Source organism: Periplaneta americana, chromosome 8 (genome assembly GCF_040183065.1).
Source record: "Periplaneta americana isolate PAMFEO1 chromosome 8, P.americana_PAMFEO1_priV1, whole genome shotgun sequence".
Lineage (NCBI taxonomy): Eukaryota > Metazoa > Arthropoda > Insecta > Blattodea > Blattidae > Periplaneta > Periplaneta americana.
Genome location: NC_091124.1, coordinates 19,263,503 through 19,284,216, shown reverse-complemented (window position 1 = coordinate 19,284,216; position 20,714 = coordinate 19,263,503). Strand labels below are relative to the sequence as shown.

At 37.0% G+C, this 20,714-nt stretch overlaps 1 protein-coding gene across 6 annotated transcripts in view; it reads left to right on the top strand.

Moving 5' to 3' along the window:
* pyd (zonula occludens-like protein polychaetoid) overlaps positions 1–20,714 on the top strand; it is a 793,103-nt gene that overhangs the window by 209,808 nt on the left and 562,581 nt on the right. Inside the window, exon 1 of one of the 6 annotated variants that reach the window (XM_069832500.1) lies at positions 19,402–19,952. The exons of the other annotated variants lie outside the window; for them this stretch is intronic. Coding sequence (XP_069688601.1) covers positions 19,908–19,952 — 45 coding nt within the window. The 5' untranslated portion in view covers positions 19,402–19,907. Of the gene's footprint in view, positions 1–19,401; positions 19,953–20,714 lie in introns of those variants that run through there. 6 annotated transcript variants of the gene reach the window in all.

Here is a 20,714-nt window from a genome sequence, read left to right as displayed (position 1 = left end):
AAGATGTGTGCCCATGTGTTGTAAAAATGTCAGTTCTATAGCTTCAGCAGGTTTAGAGAAAATAGTTTAATATTCTGATGATAGGAAGTTGCTCACCATTATCATCTTAAAAGCATAATGCGATAAGAGTTTTGTTATGTAATATTAGTTACACTTAAAACATATACAGTATCTAGGATTACTTTGCTGTAATATTGTTTTGATTAGTTCATTGATTACTTTTATAAGATTAAAGATACCATCAGTATCAATTCCAACTTATCATGTCATACTCAATCTCTTTTTTGGAATATCACTTTCTTTATGAATGATGTGTTTCATCCATTTAGTACAGTATAGTTGTATTACTATGGAATTTAATTTAATCATTCTTAGCTATAATTAGTAATCATTTGTACCCAACAAATTTTTTTTTTGTAAATGATTTCCTACGTTTTCTTATCTTAATGTTTTTTCTTGTTCTTTCCAAATGTCACAAAATTGTTTTGTTTACTTATTATTCTTTATGAATTGATTAGTAGGCCGATCTATCGAACCCTTATTTAGTGCGGCTTTTGTTTAAAAATTTTTTCCTTCTTAACTCTTTATTATGTTATTAATGTTTAAAACACAACTGCAGTATTAAGAAATTGGTGTCAGTACTTTTGTTTTACAGACAATACTTATATATAATATCAAGCAGAAAGTGCCATATAAAAATGGCATAAAAATAACGACACGTTCCACCACTGTTTTCTTAATCTAACAGGCTACTTATTCATATACATAATCCTTCCTCTTTCCATACCTAGCGATCGATGCCCGCGCACGACGTTAAGGTCAGAAAAATGCACTTGCTTTGAGATCACTGACTTACATATAGACTTTCAGGCATACGAACCTACAGACAATCGGGCCTATAGATAAATTAATGGTTCTTCAAATAGATCTACAGACAGTCGAAACTATAGACAAACGGACTTTGCATGCAGACGTACACTGATAGACCATATTTTCGGTATGGGGGATGCAAAAATTTGGATTACTGTTAAAGTCAGAAAGCAGTTTTCTTTGCAGCGTTACTACAATATATTTGTATATTCAATACACTTATGGTGTCAAAGTAAAAACCAGTGGGGATACAATGATACTCGTACATGTGCTGAATTAGGTAGCTGATTTACACGTCCGGGCCTGTTCGTCTGGAGTATGCCACTACACTGAGCCTTCCTCAGAACGATCCGAAGTTCGAGGCAGGTTTGTAGTGTGTGAGTCGCGACGCGCGGTTGGTGTGGTGTCGGGAAGGGGGGAGGAGGACCTTGGGGCGGGCGGTCAGAGCCCTCGGGGGTCTGCATGCTGGAATGTCAAGGTTCCACTCTCGCTCACTGCGGAAACCGGAGCACCGCGGTTCAAAACCCAGTTACAGCGTTGTCTAGCGGGCCCTTTTCCTGATAGTCTCTCGTTTCATCCAGCAGAATTGTCATACTAGGGTTTACAACCAAAAATGTATTTAAAAATAGGCTTAAGGACCTTACTAATAGACGGTAATTATTCACAGTACTTAAAGGGTGTAAATGATATGTTGTTATTGAAGTGTTGTATCAGTGAAGAATTATGTTGTGTCAGTGAAGTGTGTTGTATCAGTGAAGAAGTATGTCGTGTCAGTGAAGTGTGCTGTGTAAGTGAAACGTGTTCCTATCAGTGAAGCTTTATAGTTTATAGTGGCAGTGCAAAGTATTTGAACAGTGAAATGTTTTTGAAGTGTTAGCGAAATCAGGATAGAATCAGTGAAATGTGTCGTAGTTCCATTGCAGTGAGTGAGTTGACAGCGAAATGAGTGTAATTTGAAAGGTACTTGTGCAGATATGAACATATCATACTCGTGGGTTTTAGTTCGATCTTAGTTTTAAGATACAAATTAGATTTATTTCAAATGTTATTTTAAGTGATCGTTTCATTTAATTTGGTATATTCCCTGTTGTTGTTGTTGTTGTTGTTATTATTATTATTATTATTATTATTAGTATTATTAATTATTGTTAGTATTAATTATTAGTATTATTATTAATTGTATTTTTAATTAATAAGTTTATTATTGTCATTATTGAGTGTAATTAGTTACCACTGCCACCGGGTATATACCCACTGCAGTGTGAATAAATACATACATACATAGTCACGTGTAGGTACTGCCACTACTCCACAGCAGCAGAGCTGGGTTCCATACCAAGTCACGGTGTTTCTAGCGGACTGCTTTCCCGAGAGTTGCGCGTTATATCCACAGGCCTTACCGTCATAGGATTTATAGTCACTTGTGCAATTATTATTTCACAACGCAGGACCATATTTCTAGATACAGTCATAGCTTTGTCTCTCGTATCCTCTTGCTTGTCTCGAGTTACTCAACACACCAACATTTCAAGTGTATTAACATATCAACTGAGTTGGAACAACTGGGATGGGAGGAACAAGTCACTAATACCACAAGGAAAGCCTGGAAAGCACTACATTTCTCTATGCGTATTCTGAAGAAATCTAACCGAAGGTCAAAAGAATTAGCGTACAAAACCCTTGTTCGCCCAGTTATGGAATATGGAGCAGTAGGTTGGGATCCGTACAGACAAAACCAAATCGATTGAATAGAAAAGGTCCAACGCAAGGCAGCAAAATATGTCAAAATGGGAAAGGGACATGGTGAAGAGATAGTAAAAGACTTAGGGTGGGAATCTCTCAAATCAAGGCGACGAAAAACCAGACTCACCGCATTGTTTTAGGCACAAATGGGACACAAAGCTTGGACCGACATCAATGCTAGATTAGCAACATCATCATACTTAGGCAGGGCAGATCATATTAGGAAGTTTAAATGTAGAAAACAAAGAACGGACGTGGCAAAATTTTCCTTTGTTAACCGCACAATAGTAGACTGGAACAGCTTACCTGCGGCAATCTTTCAGGGTGGTCCTCTTAAAATCAATAAATTTAAGGAAAGGTTGAGATGATTAGACTGAAAATGTAATTGTAGGTGCAGTGTAAATATCTAAGTTGTCATGTAATTAATTAAGTTGATATGTGATTAATTAAGATGATATGTAATTTAGTTGATATGTAAATAAATTAAGGTGATATGTAATTAATTAAGATGATATTTAATTAAGTTGATTTGTAATTAATTAAGGTGATATGTAATTACTTAACTTGGTAATAGTTGGGTGAAATAGAAGTACTTATAAGTTGGATTTACTTTTGCTTATTGCAGGCGTTATTATAGAATAATTTTTATTTATAGTCCTAGGTTTATTGCATCTATTTATTTATAGTTAGAAATCCTAGGTTTATTTTATTTTTTTATATTTTATTACTGTAGTTATTGTAGAATTGTATATGGTATTATTGTATATTATACATCATTGCCACCGGATGTGTACCAATTGTAGTGTTAATACATACATACATACATACATACATACATACATACATACATACAATACGTCTTTCTCCACACCGAATGTGGCTTCCGTTCCAGGATCCGTGATTAAACAAAAAAGACAGAATTTCAAATGATTACTTGTTAATGTTATTAGTAATTAGGCCATGATCTAATGTAACTTGTATGACCACTCCCAATGACGTCACCTCCCTTCGCTACAGAGATGAGGGCGCCGAATTAGCGTGAGAACACTCGTTTTACTTGTAATCGCGCTGCATTAAAGTGACTTTTCCTACGCCATACTACTATTGACCAATAAAACGGTATGAAAGGACGTGTTTCAACCAATCGTGGCTGTTTATCGCTACAATTTTATCACTTTCCTAGCATTTGTTTGTTTTTATCACTTTCTAGCATTTGTTTCTTTGTTTGCCAACATTTCAAACTCCAAATTCTTTACGGTACTATACAACATTTGTGATCGTCATTTATTTACCGCATAGATAGTCAACTGAAAATAGCGGCTTCGTTCAAACGTTTTGGTGAAGCTAACATTAGTGAAATAGAATTTTATTAAGTCCATTAATATTTGATTGCATTAGAGTACTGTATTTCTTCTAATCTTTATATACTACTTATACGGGACGGCGTATTAGCGAGAGTAGGTCATTTTTGGATGTTTTAAATTTTAACACAAGACTCAACATAAACATTTGTTGAAGAAATTTAAGGATTAAATACTGTAATTATGCAGGATAAAAGGTTATTTTATTTTCTTTCCTTTCAGAAAATGTCAGAACAAATACACCGTTTTATCAATTAATGACCTGTTTATTAAAAAAGTAAAAAATTGTTTTCTGTCTTGCACTTGACCCAGTACTATGAATAAATTGAATTTTCCACACGATTTAAATCGGAAGTTACATCAGTAATTTGACTACTAGAAACATTAATGCATCTATGAATCATAGATATCACGACAAGGGCTTCGTTGCTAGAAGGATTTGGAATGTCTACGGGAACCCCGGGCCATAAGCTTGAAACGATGGAACCAAAAAGGTGTACTAGTATGGCCGTCAAAATACCCATAGTTCATCTCTTTTTCCGGTGTGTTTATCAGCTGTTTTGTTCATATTATTACGATTACAAATTGTTTCGTGTTGTGAATATTTCAAAAGTGTGGTCAAGTTCAGCAGGTGTTATTTTCTTTTATAATAAGCTAATACTTTGTTCCGCTCAACTGTAGAATATGTCCGTTGATATGTCCGCCTATGCTTTAACATGTGAAGGAGTGCCAACATCATTCTTGATAAGAGAAAGAATGTGGAAATGAAATGTTCAGTCCATGTCACAACCATAACACTTTTAATAAATGTACAGTGAAACATACATTTATATAATAACCTGCTAGTAGTCCTGTTACCTCCACACCCATTCTAATCCGTTTACGTATGACCAAAACCGATAGTAGCAATTTAATATTTGGCAATTGGCGGTATTTCGCGGTGGATTATGGAGTGTAAAAGGTGTAGTTCAACGTCATATCCGTCGCACCGATTTCAAGCATATTTGCCTTTGAGTACTCCCTCCTTTCTTTTTATCCTCTCAGCGCTACCGCTTCCACTTCCTCTCATTAAGTCTTCACTGACAATGAGATTTGAAACTGCCAGCAAGGACAGAATCTAAATACAGTAGTCTTACAGGTACTCAAGAGTCGCATTCCATTCTATTGTATTGACCAAAGACTCTTTCAAATCCTTGAATATGCGGGAGCTAGCGGTAAATGTAGAAGTCCTAGAAAATGTTCACAGTATCCTTTAAAGTACGATATTTTAGAATTTTCAGCAGATGAAAGAGTGTATTAAATAGGATGATGAGGTTATTAAGCGGTGGATTTTACATGGTTTTATATAGGAATATGAAGGGACCGGGCGAAAAGAGCTTATAATGCGGGATAGCATAACAAACGGGCGTGTATTATCGGGGTTTCGCTGTATATTACAACCGCATCGATTCTTCCAAATGAATCAGTCTTCCCATCTGTACTCAAGAGTGCATGGAAGATTATTTTAGCAAGACACACACACGGTTTCTGTTGATGGCATACTGGATGCCCATCACGTGTTGCAGAGTGGCTGTGTGTCATACCAACATTCCACACCCGCCTGCCTTTGTGTGAGTCAATAGAATTGCTATGGGTGGAGTTGAAATGTATGTTCACCTTGGGCTCCGCAGTAGGAGCGCAGATGTAGATGATGCAGATGATGATGCTGCTGCTGCTGTCGTTTACATTTGCGATTGCGTCTCAAATTATTGTTTTGTTTTGTCCTTGACTTGAAAACTCCAGAGCTCTGTCACGGAAGGCCACTGGTTTTCTTTTTTACTTTCACAATACACGAATTACAAAAGGAGAAAGTACTAGAGTCTTGTGGTGACTGCAAAAAAAGTATCCTTGGTTTCCATAGAAATACAAGTTTTTCGTCATCATTGATACCAAAAAAGTGCTTGATTAGATTTCGTTCATATATCTTATCTACAAGCAGATTGTTATGCTTATTAACCAGGTTACCAGACATGAAAAATCATCGCACATAGGACACGACCAGTGTTGAATTCAGACCTTTTTCCCCCCGAGGGAATTTATGCAAGTGATGAATTCAGGGGATGATCCGGGGGATTTTCCCACGGATTCCAGAATATTCCCTCTCCTCGGTGTTTTCAGACTTATTTGTAGGTAAAAAAATATAATTTATACAATATTACATTTCAGTTTGGTACGCTTTTTCGGTATTTATGTTTAGTTTAAATGTAGTTCTGTTTATAAGTATGCATAAGGGTGTAATTACTTGCCTTATTTCAGCTGTTGTATCAGTGAAGCGTGGTGAGTAAGTGAAGTCATGGTTTTACAGTGCAGTGAATAATTCCGATCAGTGATAATTTATACTGTCAATGAAATGTGTTCTATAGTGTCAGTGAAATGTCTCTTAAAATGTCAGTGAAATGCGTCATAATGCCACTACGGTGAGTGAAATGAGAGTAAAGTGAAAGATTATTATCAGTACCAATGTGAAACTTATGTAGGGCCTATACATATGTAGGTTGTATTGTAAAATTAGGTTATTTTATGTATTATTATTATTAGGGAGCGGATTTTTATGTGCTAAAAATTTAAATATATTTATTTTTTATGTGCTAAAAAGTACGAAAATATTTGCTAAAAATAAAAAATATTTATTTTAAATATGACAAAAATACCTTACTTAGCTTGGAAAAAAAAAAATGTTACTAGGTACTCACCAACCACACTTGAGTGCTAGTAGTTGGCCGAGAATTGCAGTGAACAACAAAGGTCATCTCCAAATTCTCCATCACAAATGCATGCCGATTATCTCTGAACAACGACTTATACTGTGAAAACGATCTTTCCATATCACAGGACGTTAGACATGCATATTTAAAGAGAGGAATGTCACAAACACAAACACCGTCAATTTCACCTACAGGCACACTCTCCAATACTTGAGCAACTTTACACATTTTTTTATATCCACTGTTTTTCCCAAACACATTCTGGAATTTGTCCCTTAGTACTTGTACTTCTGAACCTGGTAGCGAGTCTAGTTTAATTTTCACGGCACGCACCTCCTTGTTTCAGACAACAGGTTTTTGGATGTTTCGAGTTTTTTTATGGTGTCTCACAAAAAGCTTAGATTTGCTAATAGGAAAGCCAAATCGTTTTTTAAACAACCATCTTTCAGTATAGCTTGAAGGCTATCGATTGACGAAGCCCGGTAACAGGGAATCACAACGAGATATATTACCTTACTTGATGGACATGAGCGAGAGGCGAGAGATTTGTTTAAATTAAATAATGTTCATACCCAAGTTCTTATCTGTTGTGTTTGACAAACGAAGCGTGGAATGAAATCATCTTCAGCAACAATAATCATTCCTAATTACGTATTGCAAGATCACTCCTCCTTGTCCATGTTAATTTATTCTGTAATAATGACACTGATATGCTGCCTAGCAGTTCTCAGAACTTGTGGCGAAACTATTACAAAAATGGATCACGGATACACCACACAGCCCATAGAAACACGAAGCAACCAAGAATTCTTAAAAAGATAACGTACTTCTGAGTGACATAATTGATTTAGTTTTAAAATTTTTTAAAGTTTCTGTAAAAAATTATATAAGTAGAACAACTCCAAGATTTATGTATTTATAATAAATTACCTGAAAATATGTATTTACATATTTTTTTGTGAAAATATGTGTTTTTATTTGAAATAAAATTCGGGTTTTAAACTTGAAACTTCATGTTCGGAATTTTTTACTTTGTTAATTGTGTTTTATAACACACAAAAATAATATTTAATTACATAGGAATCCGCTCCTTAATTATTATTAATTGTAATTATCGTGTTAAATTGTATTGTGGATACCTGTACTCCTATATGGTGCTGAGACTTTGGCAATGATGGATAAGCATAAAAGTAGTGTGACGGCATCAGAAATGAAATATCTGAGAAAAGTAGTTGGGAAAACTAAGAGTTAGAAATATAAATATTAGAAATGAACTACAGCAGGCACCAGTAGTAGAACAAATTGAAAGGAAGCAACTGAATTGGTTTGGACATCTGGTTAGAATGGAAGATGAGAGGAAAGTGAAAGAAGTATTCGAATCAAGAGTAGAAGGTAAAAGGAGGAGGGGTAGACCAAGAATAGAATGGGAACAATACGTTAATGATGTGGTGAGGAGAAGAGGGAAGGAAATCCGGGAAATAAGATTGGAATTGGATCGGGAGAGATATAAGAAATGGGTGGAGGACCCGACGCTGCAAGGCATAAGGGATAGATGAAGAAGAAGAAGAAGAAGAAGAAGAAGTATTCTTATTGTATTGTGTATATAATTGTTATTTTATTGTGTATTGTTTATATTGTGTATACCACTGCCACCGGGTGCTTGCCCACTTACAGTGTAAATAAATACATAATGTTTCCTTGGAGGTTGGTAGTCTGCCGTCGATTTTGATTGATTGAAATTTAAATCTTCTGAATTTTCAGTCTTGATTATAGCAGTTAAGAAATCAGACGTGCTGTGTTTTATTGATGTAATTTTTAGTGTTAGTTTTGCTTGGAAAATGTAATATATTTTTTTCTAAAATAGTTATAGCATATACAGAAAATGTAAATATTTCGGTACACGCTAGCAAAAAAAGAGACAATGTTTACTTTTCAGAGTTTGTTTAGTTACTAAAAAGTCGTATCAAATTGAAATGGCTGAATTATAAGTTTTTGTTTAAAAAGTCTAAAATTTCCCGGGGGACATCCTGGAATCCGTGGGGGGAGATTATTCCCAGACCACCACCTGGGCACAACGGGACGATATGGGCTTAAGAAGTACATGGATAATATATTCCGGATCCGTACCTTATAAAACAGAAAGCAAGCAAAATTGTGTTATTTGAATCGTACCAAAGAGAAAGAGCTTAAGTTACAGTAATAACATTTTAGGGAAATTATAAAAAGTTTATTTGCTGATTCCTAAATTATTATCTGAAACCACTATTATGACTAATAAAAGTAGTAAGCTTTCTCATGACTAAGTTATTTCTTAAATCCGTTTGTACAGGGACATCATTTTATTTTTACTAACATTTCTAATATTAACCTGGCTATACCTTTGGATCAACTATTAAGAACCGGAAACACCGTTTGCTAACCCCTTCCACGACTGGAGTTCGATCATACTGGCGTATTATACAAACAAATCACTTTACTAGGTATAGGAGAGAAGAAAAGTAGTTAATCCATTTACGTAAACAAGGAAATATCGCGATTTTGAGTTTGAGTTTTTGTTTAATCAAAATACAATACAGTATTAACAATAAGTGTTTTTACTCACGAACTGAGCTGTCCACGTGAACGTATTCATTATGCTGTGTATATTATACTGTCTATAGCACATTAGCGTACAATATAGAGAATGAAGTTAAATTGAAAAATAATAATCATAATATGGATATTTAAACACATTTTTGAAAATGGTGGCCGTTTATTTCGATACAGGCTTCAGTTCTAATGTGCATATTATCGCACTATAGACTATTGTACGTAATTCCAATTACCAGGTTCGTACTTCGCATCAGTAACTCATGTTGAAATAATTCTGTACCTACTCTGTAAAAGAGTACCTTATGTAATGTAAATTCAATCTTCACTTCTGCCCGACTCGCATAGATAAAATTACTCAGATATGTTATCTACTGTCCGTCCAAGTGGTTATTCCGCAGGATCGTAGAAAGGAGGGAAATTACGTGACAGTTAATTACTTAACGAGGCCCTTTTATTTAAGTTATTTTAAACAGTTGTGTAATACGAGGGGGATCCAGGAAATAACGACCGTTCGCGCATACCCGCCGCGCAGCTGACTCCCCTTCATTGTTTGAAGGTCAACTGGCTTCCTTAACATGTGTTCTCATAATGTTGTGAGTACTGGTTGCAACAAGTCGCCATTGTGCATTTTGTGTTACTTCAAAATTAACGACGTGATTGATAATCCCCCGACTGTGAGGTGAGGAGTGTGATTCGATTTTTGAATGCCCGACATTTGAAACCTGCAGAAATTTACCGGCAATTGAAAGAAGTGTATGGTGATACTGTAATGAGTGAAAGAAATGTGAGAAAATGGTGCGAAATGTTCAACAATGGGCGAACAAATGTCCACGATGAAACTCGACCCGGACGCCCATCACTCATCACAGAAGACCTGAAGACTAAAGTGAACGACAGAATCTTGCAAGACAGGCGCACATCACTCGACGAATTGCATATTGCCTTTCCTGACATTTCTCGTTCTTTGCTTGGTGAAATTGTGTCGCAACATCTTGGCTACCACAAAATCTGTGCCCGCCCGCACACTGCTGCTTCAACTCGAGAATTGCTGGATCAATTCGGTTGGGAAATCTTTGATCATCCGCCCTATAGTCCAGACCTTGCTGCTAGCGATTTTCACATTTTCACTAAGCTGAAAGACTTTCTGGGTGGTACGCGTTTTGGAAGTGATGAAGAGTTGAAGAAGACAGCGAACACCTGGCGGCAGAGGAGTATAACACGGGAATTCTAAAGCTAGTGAACAGATACGACAAATGTTTAAATGTAGGTGGTGATTATGTAGAGAAGTAAAGGAAGCTTCAGTTATGTAACAGACTTTGTTTTTTCAAATAAATATATATTTTTTTAATTATTACAACAGAACGGTCGTTATTTCCTGGATCCCCCTCGTATTACGTAAACGTCCAATTCCTAACAGAAATTAATGTTTTCAGAAAAGAGCTAAGACAGCCCAGCTACTAGCATTTACAGAGAGGCAAATAGAAGCAGGTGGGGAAACCGGGATGCGACGTAGGCAAATGGAAAATAATGCAATATTGAAAGCTCTTTCGTCACTGGAAAACGCGAACATATTTTTGGAACGTACTGTTTACTATAACCGTAAGGCTACTATGACTGTATATGCAGTCTTGGATCTGTGTGGAGGACGGTTAAACGTCATTAGTAGAAGGGGTGGGAGTGAAGTACATTAAAAAACTCATGTACAATAAAATTGAAGTAAAAATAAAATGATGTCCCTGTACCATTTTAAGAGTTTAAATTCTGGACTTAAAACCTTTCCCTTCTTTTTCAGTAAAGGACATTTTTACTGAGTATTAGATAAGCCTGTTAAAATGCATGAAACTGCTCAATAAACACCTGAAAACAAATAGAGACAGCCACAGAATGGTTTACACCACAGTCTTCAATGTAATAATACTAAGATAATGTTCAACTCTTGGGGAGCTACGATAAGTAGCGAAATCCGGTTACGCAAATCAGCTATAACGGCTGAGGGGCTCATCATGCTAATGACACGATACCTCCATTCTGGTTGGATGATCGTCCACCTCTGCTTCGGCATGTGCCCGTGAGGTCAGCAGCCGGCAGGTCGGTCTTGGCCCTTCGTGGGCTGTAGCGCCACGGATTATTATTATTATTATTATTATTATTATTATTATTATTATTATTATTATTATTATTTAATGTTCAACCAGGAATGTCAATTTACAAAACGAAGAGAAAAGTCTCAAGTCCGTGGACACAACACCTCTTCGGAACAAAGACACAGGCAAGCTCACACCGCCGTCACTGTTAGGACATGAATATTAGGCCCTTTCACTGTGGAAGATGTGTCTATCAAGAATGATCGTTTTTCCGGCGTTAACTCATTTTCGAATTTTTGTGGATTTAGGCCCTTTGTCTTAGGGATGATTCATTTATTGCTGAAATGAAATTTGTCTGTAGACAGGAAATTTGCATCAGAATGCCATTACTTTAAATTTCTCAGTGTTGTCATAATAATGATGATAATGATGATGTATTTGATATAATAATAATAATAATAATAATAATAATAATAATAATAATAATAATAATAATAATAATAATAATAATGATGATGATGATGATGATGATGATGCAAATATAGCTTTCAAGTAAAGCTTCCTGTGAAGCAGACTCGAATAATTTCAAGGAAAAAATTGCTCTGGGGCCGGGTATCGATCCCAGAACCTTTGGCTGAACGCACCAATGCTCTACCAACTGAGCTACCCTGGAACTTCACCCGACATCGTCTCAACTTTTTCCTTATATGTCCACATAACTCGAGTGGGTTGACAAGACGCCAGAGACCTGTGAAGCAGACTGAATAATTTCAAGGGAAAAATTGTTCTGGGGCCGGGTATCGATCTCGGAACCTTTGGCTGAACGCACCAACGCTCTACCAACTGAACTACCCAGGAACTTCACCCGACACCGTCTCAACAGGGAGCTTTACCTGAAAGCTAGATTTGCATAATATTTACGTTACTATAGGTACGTTAACAGAAAACCACAATTTTAAGTCACACACAGTTTGTGTGCACTCAGTGTTGGTTTCTGGCGTCTTGTCAGCCCACTCGAGTTGTGTGGACATAAAGGGAAAAGTTGAGACCTTGTCCGGTGAAGTCCCTGGGTAGTTCAGTTGGTAGACCGTTGGTGCGTTCAGCCAAAGGTCCCGGAATAGATACCCGGCCCCGGAACAATTTTTCCCTTGATATTATTCAAAATAATAATAATAATAATAATAATAATAATAATAATAATAATGATAATAATAATGATAATCTAGCTTTCAGGTAAAGCTCCCTGTGAAGCAGACTGAATAATTTCAAGGGAAAAATTGTTCTGGGGCCGGGTATCGATCTCAGAACCTTTGGCTGAACGCACCAATGCTCTACCAACTGAACTACCCAGGAACTTCACTCGACACCGTCTCAACAGGGAGCTTTACCTGAAAACTAGATTTGCATAATATTAACGTTACTGTAGGTACGTTAACAGAAAACTACAATTTCAAGTCACACAGAGTTTGTGTGCGCTCGATGTTGGCGTCTTGTCAGCCCACTCGAGTTATGTGGACATAAAGAGAAAAGTTGAGACCCTATCGGGTGAAGTCCCTGGATAGTTCAGTTGGTAGACCGTTAGTGCGTTCAGCCAAAGGTCCCGGAATAGATATCCGGCCCCAGAACAATTTTCCCCTTAAAATTATTCAATAATAATAATAATAATAATAATAATAATAATAATAATAATAATAATAATATGCGCGGCAGCCAACAGAGAAGGCGAAGGTCTACAAGTCGACTGCTGGCCTCACGTCAACAGGCCTCAGCAAATGTGAACGATCATCGAACCAGTATGGGGGGGGAGGGTAACGTATGGTTAGCACGATGATCTCTCCAGTTGTTATCAGATAAAATTTACAATTACCTGCCGTAATGAGAGTCTAAACAACAGAACATTCTTGTCTTGAATCGTTCGCGATGGAACCTACATTGGAGTGGTGGGATATTTATTTGTACGATCAGAAATTTAATAACATAGTTGCGTTCCCCTTGGTCTCGTGCCACGGCCTTGCTTTGAACAGTTCGGAATCTCCCCTCGGTCGTGACCTCTGTTATCCACATCGCTGCTAATTGTTACAACGAGATTTGCGTTGCGCAACTGTTCCGAACAAGTGAAGCCGTCTCCATGTGACAGCAACGGGTTCATCGCCTGCCGCATTCAAGCGCTCGTCCCCCCGGGAATCCTCACAACAAACAGCACGTGGACGAGGACTGGCTGGGGCCGCGAATAGGTGCGTGGCGCTCCACATATTTCTGCTTGTTTTCTTCTTCGACGTGAAGGTGTTTATGCGGATGGGCGACTCGATGAAAACTGCGTAGGTCTAATGTGCAGTAAGGTACAGTCTTGCACAGGGACAACATTTTATTTTTACTTGCATTTTTATTGTACCTGCATTTCTGAATGTACTTCACTCTCACCCCTTCACTAATGTCCTTGCTCCCGTCAGACACACAAACTTACGGCCGCTGTTGCATTCGAAGTCTTCAAACAGTGAAGTAAACACTGCAGTGTATAGTGTGTTTCATAAATATGATTGCGTTTTCTATAGAAGAAAGAACCTATATTAATAATATCGTACTAAAAAATTATATTCATGAAACCATAAATTCAATGTCTGAGAATATGCTTCAAAATGTTTTTAATAATATGCGTACTGAATTGAAGCCTGCATTGTAATGAACGGCAACCATTTTCAGCAACTTGTTTAAAAATTCAGATTAGCTTTTTTTGAATTGAGTGGCTAGAAGCAAAGGAATGCTAGTGACATTTGTAATAACATGAGTTAAGTGCATCCAGTGTAAGCAAAAGTATCTAAAATTTTAGTGGCAAAGGGATATTTTAATCGCATCACACATTAAAATTTAAATAAAAAATTTCACCGATTTTACGAAAGCTTAAATATTTAAACCCCATTTTCTCAAAAGTAACTTAAGTGCACTTACAGCCCTTTACTTATGACCCCCTCAATTTAAATTCACTCTCTATATTGTGTGATAACACCAATAATTAATATGCTAAATAAAGTAGACATTACATAACGAACATAGCCGCCTGAAAAGTTGAGTTTTTGAAAAAAAAAATGTTACTACTCTACTGTATTTTGATAAATTCCGTAAAAGTGATAATCAAACTGAAAATCGTAATATCGTATTTCCCTACAGCATAAATGGATACACTACTTTTCTCTCCTCCTATACTTAGTAAATGATTTGTTTACATATTGCACTAGTAACATCAAACTCCTGTAATGGAAGGGGGAAACAGTGTTTCCGAGTATAGCCAGGTTAATGTTAAAAATGTTGGTAAAAATAAAGTGATGTCCCCGTATAATATACAGTCACGAAACTCAATACGTAGGAAATATGCATCCATAGATAGTTGCTAACCACTAGGATCGCTACTATCGCCTCATCACAGACAATGCGAAACAGTACCTGCACTGTCTATTGTTCCTAGTACCCTCACAACTCAAGCTTCGTGACTGTATATACTAGACTGTGGTACAACACTGCACCAGCTTCCACTGTTCAATTTTATTGTTCAGTAACATCCTACGTGTAACGGACTTCACAGAAAACGATTTGCTGAACTGTTGAAATAACTTGAGATGAGTTAAAAACAATAAGGGAAAGATAATAAAACATAACTTACATGCAAAATGATCACAAAAACTGTACACTTTATATTATATAAACTTTTATAACAGCTAAACATTTATTGCCCTTGTAATATTACAACGTGTAAAGAAATTAGAGGTTGAATCGCGTTTAAACGAGTGCCATTAAATATTAGATAGCGTATGTATCTCACTAACGTATAAAAGGCAATATATAGGGTGAACTGTTAGTAATGCCATTAATTTCAGGGGGTTATTCTTCGAGATATTTCAAACAAAAAGTTTAATTCATATTTGGTCGTTTTTGCTTCCTTTTCGAGATAAAATTGTTTTATATGAAACATTTCATAGCGTGTTTTGGGAAAGTCATTGATTTAATTTCCAATATGCTCAGTCAATTTAAGAGAGCAGTATATTAAGACATTGTTTTGTCCTTTAAATGTGCAGAAATTTGATCCGGACAAGTGTAACTTTTCATTCTGAAAAGGGATTTTAAAATATTTCATCTGTTCGGATCAAATTTCTGCTTATTTGAAAGAAAAAACGAATATTCTTTTTATCATTTATTATCGTAATAAACTGCCCTCTTAAACTGGCTGGTCGACCTGGTTGGCAAGTTGGTATAGCGCTTGCCTTCTATGCCCAGGTTTGCGGGTTCGATCCCGGGCCAGGTCGATGGCATTTAAGTGTGCTTAAATGTGACAGGCTCATGTCACTAGATTTACTGGCATGTAAAAGAACTCCTGCGGGACAAAATTCCGGCACATCCGGCGACGCTGATATAACCTCTGCAGTTGCGAGCGTCGTTAAATAAAACATAAACTGGCTGAACATACAATATACTAAAACTTTGTGTTGTACTAGTAGACTATATTGTAAATCTCGTCTGTATATATTTCATCTAGACTGTGACTATAAATTAAGATTTTATAATAGTATTAAGTTTTTTGACTTGTTCCATATTCTAGCTATAGGCCTAAGCATGTATGAATACCATGGAATGTTAATAAATACAATACAATACAATATTGGGAATTAAATTAATGGTTTTCCGAAAACACTCTATGGAATATTTCATATAAAACAATTTTTTTTCTAGAAAAGGAAGCAAGAACGAGTAAAATTATAATAAACTTTTTTTGTTTGAAATATCCCGAAGAATAACATTCTGAAATTCATCCTGTATACGCTTACAAAAATAATAAAAGAATACAATTTAACAAATCTATACAGAAAACAGCATGATTTACCTGTTCGACCATTTAGTTATTTATGCCAATTTTTCTTCTTATGGATGACTGACCTTTAAATGTCATTAGTGTTGTTATGAATGTAAAATAAATTTAACAAACGGCATACGAAAATTCAGAAAAAAACATAATTTACCTCACACCTGGCCAGCGCGTTCCCCTGATATCAAATCAGCAGTCTTTTCGCTGTGGGATTATTTAAAAGATCGAGTTTTTTGAAATAATCCTACGACTACCAAAGAACAAAAATATGCAATTTGGCAACAAATTGAATACATTTTACCAGATCTATTAGTAAATGCTGTCCACAACATAGAAGAAAAATTGTTGCTTGTTGAAGAACAGAACGGCGGACATATTCAACATTTAAACTGAATCCAATAAACCCCATATCCTTATGAGTATAAGTGTGTTCTTGTTTTGTTTATATCTTCATTCTTAAAAAAAGGTTATGGCGACGTCAAAATATAACTTACTTTTGAATAACCTTATACTTGTTAGTTAGTACAGTTGACGGAGCACCTAGCTACGGACTGGAAAGCCCCGAGTTTAATTCGTGATGATGTCGGAATTTTTCTCGTTATCATAAGTTCCAGAACGATCGCCAGGTAAACTCGGCCTATCAACCGGGTCTTTCTTGGGAGTTTAGTCGGTCGGAGCGTGGTGCCGACCACATCATCTCATTCTACTGCCGATGTCAGGAAAGCATGGAGCCGGGTCTCGTTTCACGGGTGTGTAGCCTGATAAGATTCGATGGCCCGGAGCCCCAAGCCCTTCCTACATCAACGACGGAAACGCGTAGGGGAGACTGTTGTACCTTTAGCATAAGGTTCGTTCCAACAAGTCAGGAACCGTCCGTAACCATCGTGAGCATGCGCAGTACAGAAAAAGCGTTCCAACACAATCCGAACCAGTCGTGAACCGGAAACATGTACTGCAGTCGGGCGTTCCAACAAGCTTTTGACACGGGTTCGGAACGGTAAAAAATAGTCCGTGGATTGAGGCATGTACGGAAGAATACGCAAGACGCGCATGCGCAAAAGCTCTCCAACGTCTCCTGGATACTGAAGAAAGACATGATCGACTGTTCACATCATTGAGGTTAAAGATGAAAAGTGACAGTGCAGACGAATAATAAAACTAGAGATTTAATTTAAATTTTCGCCAAAAAGAAAGGGAATGGGAATTATTTGGGTATTGAAACAGTTAATTACAATTTCAACATGCAGCTTTGATTAAAAGTATAATAAATAACGTACATACATTAATAATAAAAAAAAATAACTATTTTTAGATGAGAGTCCCCCAGTACACGACGTTGAATTATCGGAATTCTTGCCTTCCATGTTTTTTGTAATCTTTTTATAGAAAATGATCGAAATTCTATTTTCTGCAATTACAATTACCTGCGAAACGATAATAATTAAGCATCCCGTTCTTAGCAAAGATGATCACAGTTATAGCATCTCTGGATTTAGTACATAACGATCCGCGAAAGCGTTCCAACAGCGTCCAGTCCAGTTTCAATCCCATAGCAGATGCCCAACTAGCGCATGCGTATAAGATGGTACAGGAACCGTACATGAACTGATCCATGAACCGCTTGTTGGAACGAACCTATAGTGTACCTTTGAACATTTTTTGTTACTACCTAGAGGACTCAAACTGAAGTAGATTGTAGAGAAAGCCGCTAAGTAGCCCTAGTCGTAGTTTCGGTTTGATTTATTGCAAAGTGTGAGTTCTGTGGACAAAGCAATCTTTTTTGGTACCAAAAGTAAACATTTCGTTCATTGATAAATGTTTTCTAACACAAAACCAGATTGTATTTGTTACTATCCTTGAAATACAGTGTGTTCCCTATCATCTGGTGAGTAATGACATATTTTAATTTCCATGATTTATTCGAATCTCTAGTTTTGGGAGCCATATTTGTTTAAACGTACACCCTCTTGTACCTTTGAACTCAGAACATCTTGTATATGGAATATCTTCCAAGGTGCACGATACTATCGGTTTTTGTCTTTCTTTTATTTTAAGATCATGTCACGAAGTAAGTCTAGAGTTAAGAGGCCCCCAATTGATCCGGATGTCTGGAAGAAAGCTATTGAAGCAATTCTTGCTCCTCCAGGAAATATAATCTCAATCAGAGAAGCCTGCTGTGGTTTATGATGGCAAATACATTTACATTTGATTGTCAGTTCTTACAACTATATTCCCACCTATATTCCATGTGTTTCAACTTACAAGAGGGTTTGTTCTAAGGTACATGAACCTGTTGTACCTTTGAACATATTACATTTTATTTTTTCCAGCCTTAATAGATGTGTAGAACAGGAAAGTACATACAGGAAGCTGTGAAAGAATCAATAATTATTTAAAGCATTTTTTAATTTAAAAAATGTCATTTCCCAAAATTAAAAAAAAAAAATGTGAAAAATGTTTAAAGGTACAACAGTCTCCCCTATTATCTTCAAGACTTCACCTCAGTTTATTTTTACTATTGAAGATGGAAGACGAAATGAGGATGAGGTAGAGTGTGTTGGTGGAATGGTAGAGAGAAACGGGAGTACCCCGAGAAAAACTCTCAGCAATGTCTGCTTTGGACAATACAAATTCTTTCACAACCCGGCCGAAGATCGAAGCCGGGCCGCCTGGATGGAAGACCAGCGCTCTAGCACTTCGCCACAATTGCAGCTACACCTTTACTTTATTTGCTGAATGAAACATTTTACGTAATTCTTTTGTCTTACAGTTTGATTTGACAGTTACATTCTTGCACATTAACTTTTCTTTGCAGTATTTACTGTATCTGTATACTGAGATTGAAGGAGGGATTTCAATGTGAAGGTTCCCTTGATAGTTGTCAAGTGTTCTACATTGGAAACGAACCAACTTTCGACCAAACAACTTGCGTCTCTCAGTCAAGCGGTTGCGCTATTAATCTTCTTCCGAAAGCACTTGACTGTTTGCAGTGCCTCCACGCCCTCCTTCCTCCCGCAGGGACCCACACCTGTGTTGTGTACGTCTGGTGTTGGCTGGCGTCTTAATTGCTGGACTTGGCAACACCGCCTGTACCAAGTCATCAGCTTTCTTTACATAGGAAGGTTAGTGGGACGCCATCTTGTCTCCCCCTCCCTGCGAAGAATCTCGACTGCCTTGCTGCATACCGCCAGAAGAAAACAGTGTTGAACAGGTGCCTGTTGCGTCGGTTGGCCGCTCCTGGCTTTGTCGGAGTGCTCAGTCTTTGTGTCGTCCCGGAGGTGTTCAGTTCGGGTCCCAGGCCAGGCCTGGACTTGTTTATGCCGTTCTTTTCCTTCGCATTATTCTAAAAAGTGAAAAGCGTGTGTACAAGGTGGGGAAAGAAGCAGTCGATGGTAGCGCCACCAAGTGAGAGGCCGTCGAAACTTACCAGCAACAAGTGGAAGTGAGTGTAGCTGCCATCTTGAGTGTTGTGTTGCTATGCGACAGGATTTGGTTGCGATTTATGAAATTTAAGTGTTGTGTAACCATGGTTATTGAAAGAGCGGGAGGAGTTTTGAACTTCGTTCTCTCGGCATGTACATGTATTGTTAAGAAATCGGTGTGCGCGCCAGTGATTATGGAATGAATTTCAAAATTTTAAATCAGTTTGGCACTTGGAGCAATGGAACGTGAATCGCGCATGGTAGAAACGGCGCCAGCTGAACAGGTGAGTGAGTGGCTTATACTTTGTGTACGGGCTTACCGTAGGTATCTTTTGCTAGATATGACGCAATGTGACAGTCAAGAACAAGCGGAAAATCTCCTGCACTCTGGTTTTCGGAATGTAAACTATAAGACGCGACATCTTCGTTTTGGTCCAGCAGGTTTCTCTCCTCTTCTGTAACGTTAACTTGAATTTGGTTGGTCCAGGTTCGAATACAGTCAGCGGCCGGCATTTGAAATTTGCTTCGTGACTGTTGCTATTTCAGCATTTTAGAGTCGAGAATTACTTCATCTGTTGTTTTGTCATTATTTAAATACTAGTGTTAAGTTCACGTGTTCTTGATAATAATTGTCTAGCAATAGATGGTTATCTGTTGTTCAAGAACAGTTAATTTTTATTGAAACAGTGGAGTGCATTTTTTTTAAACTATAACGATTTAGAAATTGGGGGAACTTGTTCAACATAAATAAATGTCACAACACATATTAGATAACTTAGGCTAATCTACTTGAGCACCGTATATTGTTTATATATGATTTTTCAGTTGTTTTAACAATGTCCAATGCCACTGTTCAAAATGGCTACATCTACACTTCACGAATGTTTTATTATTTTAAGTTTCCATGACAACACACATTTCAATTTTTCTCATTGTTGAGTTAAATGCTGCTCGATTTTAAGAGATTTATAATAATCTCCCGTATTTTCCTGATCCTTCAGTTACTGTAATAGTGTTTCGTCATTGTAAAGTTATGTTGGCAGTTC